Raw genomic sequence first — 8,979 nt, 5'->3', positions numbered from 1 at the left:
TACTCAAACATGCATGGTTATTGGATGAGAGTTGCATAGAAATTGGAAAAAACAAAAAGCTAACAAATTATGGGATAATCATTCCAAATAGAAAAGCGTGGGAAGTAGCTTTTCTCCCGACCTCATGATATGTGTCATCATGCACCTTCGCTTATCAAACCTCTCTCTCTCTTTCTCTCTCTCTCTCCCTCTCTTAGTCCCTGCCAACTTTAACTTTTCACCGCCTTGAACAGCGTAGGACTACTATATTCCACCTAAAAAGTAGATAATCAAAATGTCACTGGAGACATATTTTAGAGAGCGATCCAGAGAGAGAGAGGGAAGGGATGGAGATCTGATCTTGCATATATCAACTTGACTTGTAAGGGTTGAGAGTACTTCAGGCAAAAAGAAAACAGCTCTTTCTCTGTGGTGTCGTAATTCAGTTTACTGATTGATATTCAGATTGGTGAGCTTAACTTTTTTCCTGGCTTTCACCGAAACAAAAACTTATTCTGAGTTATAGACTAAGTCAGACTGAGAAGAGAGCTTAATTACGATGCTAGAAAAGATGGCTGAAGAAGCACACCCAAATATTCTTATTGACGAGAGCACAATTCGGCCTGGATCCAATCCTCCAGTCGCAAAGAAGAAGAGAAACCTCCCAGGCACACCAGGCAAGCTTCCATATTCCCAAATCTCTGTAGCTTTTACAATTCCCTTTTCTCTCTGATTTGTTTTGATCACCGGTATATTCAAAGTAATGAAGTATTTAATGTTCAAATGGTGATTCCAAATGAATGCTTTTTTTTTTCATCAACAGATCCCGAAGCTGAAGTAATCGCTTTGTCGCCAAAGACCCTGATGGCCACCAACAGATTCTTGTGTGAAATCTGCGGGAAGGGTTTTCAAAGGGATCAAAACTTGCAACTCCACAGGCGGGGACATAACCTGCCATGGAAGCTAAAGCAAAGGACCAGCAAAGAACCAAGGAAACGTGTTTATGTGTGCCCCGAAAAGGCCTGCGTCCACCACCACCCCTCTAGGGCTCTTGGAGACCTAACCGGAATAAAGAAGCACTTCTGTCGGAAACACGGCGAGAAGAAGTGGAAATGTGAGAAATGCTCAAAGCGCTACGCTGTGCAGTCAGATTGGAAAGCCCACTCCAAGACTTGCGGAACCAGGGAATACAAATGTGACTGCGGAACTGTATTTTCAAGGTAATGTTTTGCTAAGTGTTTGTTATTGCTATATATTTTTATTGGTAGACGTATGGTCATAGTAAGACTGAAATTATATGAAAATTAAGGTAGTAATTGATCAATGGTGATCTGCGGAAATAAAGGCAGGAAATGATATTTGGGATTTTGAGATCGATCCTTGTCAGTATACCAGAAAAAAGAGCATCATCACTTTCTTCATGCAACATTACTAATCAATTTCAACAAAGAAGAAAGTAAAGAAGCCAAATGAAGCCTGAATTAAAGTGATTTTTGTGGCTGTTGTATCTTTGTCTGCGCCACTCTCTCTCTCTCTCTCTCTCTCTCTCTCTCTCTCTCAACAAAGGATGGGCCCTTCTGAAGACAAATAACTCGTTAGAAAGACAAAATGTCGTACGTTGATGATATCTATTCATCGTCTGAGTCTACGGCCTGTAACATCTGATTTCTCATATGTAATGGGATTCTGTATCTTAACCTTAACTGTTTTGATAGCTTATGCAATTATTTATGTGTTTGTAATTTTCGTTCTTTGTTTTCCCATTATAGGTGGGTAATTACCTGTATTTTCTTTACAGATGCAAATTAGACTACTTGTTCTGACGTAATGACCTTCAAAATGCATCCCTTCATGTCAGATATATTGCCTTTTTCCTGTTTCGATTATTGTGTGCTTTTGTTCATGCTTCTCTTATATTTTAACAATTCAATATGTCTTGAAGCTAATTAGGTTAAAGTTTGTACACTTTTTGTGAGCAGGCGAGATAGCTTCGTAACACATAGAGCCTTCTGCGATGCCTTGGCAGAAGAAACAGCCAGGGTGAAAGCAGTCTCAAACATGAACACCTCAGTGGTAGGCAATATCAACTGCCATTTCATGGGAACTCCCCAAGGCAATAGCATCCCACAGAATTTCCCGTCTATTTTCAAGCCAATCTCAAGCAGTGAAGACACAATGATTAACCCAACGACACGGGGACTATCCCTCTGGATTGGCCATGGATCCCAAGGCCAGGAAACAATGGTTAATAACAATCTCCAAGGGATTCATCAACTTGGGCCATTGTGCTCAGGAGAAACGTTTGCAGATCCACTCGTGTCGTGCTCGAATATGTCGCCATCGGATTATCACCAAAATTGGGTTTTTGGAACTAAGCTCTCTTCGAGTAATGCCGAAGAGTTAACAAGCACTTCACTTCCACTAATAGACGTGAAGGAGGCAGGAACTCAGCTTTTAAGTATTCCTTCCTTGTATGAGACCCAACACCAGTCTAATCAAACACCTTCAGCAAATATGTCAGCAACGGCTTTATTGCAAAAAGCTGCTCAAATTGGCTCAACTTCAACTGACCCACCATTCCTAGGGAGCTTTCGGTTCAAGTGCAATAATGACAGTCGAGTTCAGGATGGGAACAAATTGTGTGGACCCTATGGTTCAAATTCAATACTTTCTAATCTCGGGAAAGATGCTGAAAAAACCGCAGGTGACCTGTTTCAGATACACCCGGCCAAACGCCGGCACGCGGAGAATGAAGATGGTGCTGGAGGGGAAACCAGGGACTTCCTGGGTGTGGGGACCGTGCAACCCATCTGCCACCCTTCATCATTCAATGGATGGATTTGATCATAATTAGGAAATTTGATGGATGGAAATGCGAAGCTAGCAAAGACGTTGATGATCATAAGGCCGTGCAGGTGAAGTTTGAAGTTGGAGAAAGATTTAATTATTTGGTAACTTTGCAGGGGAGGAAAAGGTAGGTAGGCATTCATGAGTAGTGCTTGATGGGGGCTAAAAGTTTGAGCTTAGAAAACTAATTAAGAGCTGAATGAAGAAGGGAGATCCATGCATATTCTCTTGAACCCTGAAAGCTGATTCTTTTTTAAATGGTGGCCTTTATTTGGTTAAAGGGGGTGGAGTGGTGGGGGAAAAAGCAGTAGCCCCCTTTTAGACTCCGTTATTGCGTTGTGTGATATCTGTTGTGGTTCGGTGCTTGTCAAACTGGGCTTAAAAGTTCCAGTGGCAAAAGCTTATTCTAGTACGTATAGGCTTTAGCCTATTGCTTAAAAATTAAATATTGTAGCTTTTGATCAATCGCCCAATCCTGAATAGTTGTACTATAACATGATTACTTATGATACATGCAGAATTATGGAGATAAGCACATTATCACTGCATGCTATCTTCTTCTTCTTCTTCTTCTTCTTCTTCTTTTTTCCTGTGATTCCAAGCTACAAAATGGGGTAAAATCAGGATGGTATTATGCCTTCTGATTCTTCCTTCTCTTTTTTTTATGAAAATACTAGTTTCCAAGTTTTTATGCGCATCTTGATGAAATTCATTCATGATCAAATTCATTCAGCTTGGTTAATTTAGACTACTGCATATAGATTTGGGGTTGTCTTTAATGGGAACCCTAGATTCGGCCTGATCAGCTAGCAATTGCCTTTTTCAGTCCTTTGCACGAGTGCATCATATATACCAATGCCAAACATGAAAAGGAGAAAATAAGGATCAAAAGATAAAGGAAGAAAGAAGTGGGAAAGAGAAAAAGAAACCATATTCTTATACCAGTCTCTTTGACTTTGTCCTACTTTTGGTTACACGACAGAATGTGATTGTTGCGTCGTGTACGCGTAGTATCCTTACTTTTGAAAGTGTTATATATGCCCAATACAGAAGAATTCTCGTTTTAATTATTTTTTTAATTTTTTTTACTTATTGATTAAGAAATAGACTATTAATATATTGATATATTCTTTTATTTTTTTAAAATGTTAAAAAATGTTTAAAAATTATGAAAAAAAATAAATTTTACTTGAGCGGCACGCTAGCGGGGAGGGCAGCTTAGCATTACTCAACGAACAAACAGTACAACAGCAGATGTTTTAAGCCCCTTATTTACCTTTGTCATGCATCATGTGCCATGAACCAATACCAATAGAGAGGGTGTCCAGATAAAAGAGAATGAATGTCACCAAGTGTACTGTACGTACGTTGTGCAATCATCGTGTTCTTGTTTTTGCCTTAATTTCCAACTATTGCCAAAAACCCAATGGGGGTGCCCTAGCTAGAGCTCTACGATCGCAATAAACTGGAAAAGATGGCATGGGATAAGGGTTTTATCCCCTGGTTTATTGGCTTATTTAGGCTTATTTTGTTCTAGCTAATAGTATGGTGACCCCATGAAGTATTTGACCCATATATCATGGATTCCTAAGCTCGATCCCCCAAGATTTGCTAGCTCCACCACCCGGCCCATTCAAACCACCTTTTTATAAAACTTCACCACCATTGTACGTAATTATTAATTACTCTAATAAATTTAAGAGAACAACACATTTTCATAACATATTTCACCATACATTTTACAATATATTTCATAATATTTTAAAAGTATTTTTATAAAATGATATTACTTTTATAAGATATTTTATAAAAATACCTCTCATTTAAAATATAATTGTGTAAAGTATTTTAAAAAATATTGTGTATAAATCATATTTCTAATTTTAATGCTCCTGTACGTACGTTGATTAATAGGTTTATTCTTGTGCTCCATATACTTTAATTTGGTATGATCCATCAAAGGCAAAAGCAGATACTATAAAGTTTATTCGAGTCCATACAAATGGAATGTTTCGTACACTACAAGAAAAACGGACTTTTGTGACTAATTTATTTCAACCAAAAGACTATTTACAACTAATTTTACTTACAAATAATCATTTTATTAGAATTAACTGGTCACAAAGTGGTGTTCATACGTGCGACGTGCATATATATATATATATTATATTATATACCAGGGCATTCATGCATGCAAAAACTATTTCTAATACATATATAGTTTGATCTTAAACACATTATGTCACTTATTGAAGTTCATTAATTAATTGAACCAAACATGTCCAAAATTTCTCATAAATGTATTCCCAAATATGTCTAAACATAAAATTAATACAATTTTTTTAAACTTGATGAATACAACTTTTATAAATTTTAAAACAAAAATAATATACAAAATAACATTTTAACTTTATTTCCTTAGCTTACAAACAAAACGAGGCTTAGCTTCTAAATGTCCTTAGAATGCATGATCCGTTGTACGTAACCCGTAAATACCCGTGTCAGCTACTCATTTTCGTACAGTTGAATAGAAGAATAAAAATAGTTAAGAGCTGATTTGGTAATATAAAATCAAATTATCTTATATCATTTTATATAATTATTATAATTTTTTAAAATTTTCACACATAATATAATAAATAATTCAACTTTTTCGAATTTCAAAACAAAAATTATATTATAATAATATTTTATTTAACTTTTAACAAAATATTTCATTTTATCTCGTCTGAACTGGATAACCAAACGAGACATCTCTCTAAGCGCGCATGTGGGTACCTAGGAGTCCATCAATCTTTACGCCAAAATGGTGTCAATAGTTAGGCTTTTCATCATGGAGAGATGGCCAATTAGACATTATCATTTCAATTTCCTATGCTTTACAAAAATTATTTACATAATTGATGCATTGTTACAAAGGTTTTGCTTGGATCACAAGATGCGTGGGAGATTATAGACAAAGGATATGAAGAGCCTTGAAACGAAGTCCCTTTGAGTCCAAGTCCAACGGAGGCTATAAGTAAAATTTGAGAAAAGGATCAATAACAAGCTCTCGCTTTCACTGTTTGGATGAAGTTACGTTAAAAAGGTGCAAAGTCCATCTACTTCTAAATGAGCATATATATATATACACACTGGGAAGTAATCTTCAAAATCCAAATCAAGGAATTTCATTTTACAAAATTTGGAGGAAAATTTTAAACCTTAACAGTGAATGGACGGAGTCAATGATAGAAAATTTCTCAAGGGTGTTGGCCATGATAGTTAAGCAAATAAAAACATATTTAGAAAATTTGAAGGATGTTTGCATAGATGAAAAGACCCTAATTTGCTCGTTGCAACAAAACTCTGGCTATTGAAGAGTCCAAGGATTTGGACACCATGACCATGGATCAAGTCACGCAATGTGAGGACCATACCAAACGGAGGGAAGGAATTCCCTCATGCAGGTAAAACTCTGGCAAAAAGGAGGAAGTGGGGCAAACAACATGCAATCGGGAAAGTAGTAAGGCAAGCAACACCTTGTAGAGAGCCTGATTGATGCGAGCAGCACAAGACGACTAAGGGAAGGCTTGCCCTACACCGACTGAGCAAAGGATGTGCTAACTATACGAAAGGCAAGTAACGAGCAAAGGTAAGCTTGATTTGAAGGTGAGAGTACTCTGATATGGCGAGGAGGATCTTAGAGGGCAGTAGGTGATGTACCCAAGGCCATGCTCCATCAAAACCGTCACAACAGGAGCACGCCTGGGGAAGGGGAACACAGACCTGTAGGCCAAATCGTTTGACCTCAGAAGTAAGGCATAGCACCATATGGGTGACTCTCATAAGCAAAAGGACCGTGGGCTTAGTTCCAAGGCAAGCTACAAAGACATACACACCTTATACCATCAATCCATTCGGTCTCTACCATTTTTTAGTCCACAAGACACATGGAAGATCGAGATTCAAGATGGCCTTTTCAAGTCAATCAAAGGTGAGGACTCATCAGGACTATAACTTACAGATCTGCAGTATAAAAGATATTGGACGATAGTCAACATCTCACTTTTAAGATCTTAAAGTATTTCTCTATTTTCTCTTCTGCTATTCTAAAACTTCGAAAAGGCTAAGAGTTCAAAGTTTTCATAGAAGGCCAACGACCCTAGCACAACCATTAGCATTTAGCTGTTTTCCAAGTAGGTTCACTCCTACTAAAATACTACGAATGTGGGATAAATGTTTATGGGTATGTTTAGGATTTCATATTATGCTTCTCATCTCTCTCTCTGTCTCTCTGTCTCTCTGTCTCTCTCTCATGAAAATGCATACTTTTCTCACTATATTTATTGATTACCTTGATAATGTGATTTCAAGACGATGTGATTTAAAGTGATGTGCTTTCAATGTGCTCTGTACTCAAGGAATCGGGTTAAGGATTCCCCATACCATTCTTGGGGGCACATTATTATCACAAGTTTCATAAGGGATTCCCCATGATAATCGAGGTGGCACGTTTTCTTATGGTTCCACATGATAATGCGGGAAGAGAGATTTCCCGTGTCGGATGAGTGGAGAGCAATTCTCCATATTTAGTGACAATCATGATGTTTCCTTGAATATCTGTGTTTTGCTTCCTCGCCTTACTTATAAATATAAGTGTTTTGCTTAGATGGCGATTCTTCGCCATACTTATGATTATATGTGTTTTGCTAGAGAGTGGTTCCTCACTATGATCATGAATATATGTGTCTTGCTCAAGGGGTGATTCCTCACCATGCTTAAGATATAAATGTCCTCGACTTTATTTAAATGAACTTGTGCATGCATATTCATTGCTATTGTTTCTCATTCTTATTACTGTTATGGATTTTAACTTACTGGAGTTTCATTGAAATCTCACTGTGGTAGTCCAACTACTATTTCGTTCCTCATAACCATAGACTTTGATGCAAATATAGTCCAGAAGAGCTACCTCGAGGAAGAAAAACCTTCACAACCTGGGAATAGCCATAGGGGCGTGTCTTTGTTTAGTTTATATCTTTGTAGATTTTAAAATGTTTATTGTAGTTAAAAGATGATCAATTTCTGATGTTATGTATTTTGATACGGGTGATAATCTAATGATGGCATGTAAATACATATGGGATGAAGGAAGATTGACATATGGATATTTTTATTAATTGAAGGACTATTTGTACAACTTCTTTGGTACAACTAGTATTACTCTTTGACGAATCACCTTTACTCATTTCATTGCAATATTTCTTTTGTATATACGCATGGGCTTGACATATGAGCACTCAAGATCCCCATGAATGAAAGGGATGTGGCCGATCGGCTCATATCCCAGGCACCATAGTTCCTCAACAAACCACAACCGGGGGCTGAAGGCACCACAACTTGGTATCAAAGCTCTTATTGTTCTGGGTAAATTCATAATGTCACTTAGGAGCAGTACTTTATGGTGGCAAGATTACTTTAAGTATCGTAGGTTCAATTTGTAGTAAGTGAGTTAGGGTCAAGTGTTAGAGTGATAGGCTTGGGATTGTGTGGCAAGATTACTTTATGGTGCAACCAAGAGTTCTGCATAACGGAGGACCTGGGGACAGTCACGTAAATGATCAACCTCATAATGATGGCAACCACGCCATGGCCTGAGTGATCAAACATATGACAGACATATTGTAGTGGCAATAGGAGGTATTCCAAGAGCAATTGCAAATATAGCAAGTTAACCACCCATGCATCAAACAGAGAGGATGTACATACATACGATTCTTAGCCTATCGATATCCGGAGTTCTTCAAGAATGAAAGGCTGACAAAAATGAAAAGGTGGATTAAGGATATTGAAAGAACCTTTGAAGTGTGTAAATGCATGGAGGATCAGGAAGTACTATACGCTAACTACTTATTTCAAGGAGAAGTGGTGCTCTGGTGGGATTCTAAGAGGCAACTATTTATCAAGTAACTATTGTAATGCCCTGGTCCCAGAGGTCCAGTCGCCTAAATTCACCTCCCATAACACAATTTGCTATGCTCCAAAGACTCCATATAATATAAACTTACTTGTTCAAAATCAAATATGCATGTTCCTCCCCAAGGAAACCAAAGAAAGACCTCAACATAACAAATTAAAATCTTCATAAAGACTCAAAAATATCCACGTCTC

At 37.6% G+C, this 8,979-nt stretch overlaps 1 protein-coding gene across 1 annotated transcript; it reads left to right on the top strand.

Moving 5' to 3' along the window:
- The first annotated feature begins 211 nt into the window (after positions 1-211).
- LOC121251779 (zinc finger protein MAGPIE-like) lies at positions 212-3,343 on the top strand. The gene is made up of 3 exons (XM_041151135.1): positions 212-656; positions 803-1,199; positions 1,959-3,343. Exons 1-3 carry the CDS (start codon positions 539-541, stop codon positions 2,821-2,823), a joined length of 1,380 nt encoding a protein of 459 aa, XP_041007069.1. The 5' UTR covers positions 212-538; the 3' UTR covers positions 2,824-3,343.
- The last annotated feature ends 5,636 nt before the right edge of the window (positions 3,344-8,979 follow it).

This window comes from Juglans microcarpa x Juglans regia, chromosome 2S, assembly GCF_004785595.1.
Source record: "Juglans microcarpa x Juglans regia isolate MS1-56 chromosome 2S, Jm3101_v1.0, whole genome shotgun sequence".
NCBI lineage: Eukaryota > Viridiplantae > Streptophyta > Magnoliopsida > Fagales > Juglandaceae > Juglans > Juglans microcarpa x Juglans regia.
Note: the sequence above shows the minus strand (reverse complement) of the source record. Positions and strands in the feature narration are given on the sequence as shown.

What these genes read in the sequence shown, in the direction of transcription:
- LOC121251779 (XM_041151135.1), top strand. Translation starts at nt 539, where the DNA reads ATGCTAGAAAAGATGGCTGAAGAAGCACACCCAAATATTCTTATTGAC. An exon ending in AAACCTCCCAGGCACACCAG is followed by an intron (nt 657 to 802) that starts GCAAGCTTCCAT and finishes TTTCATCAACAG; the next exon opens with ATCCCGAAGCTGAAGTAATC. An exon ending in TGCGGAACTGTATTTTCAAG is followed by an intron (nt 1,200 to 1,958) that starts GTAATGTTTTGC and finishes TTTTGTGAGCAG; the next exon opens with GCGAGATAGCTTCGTAACAC.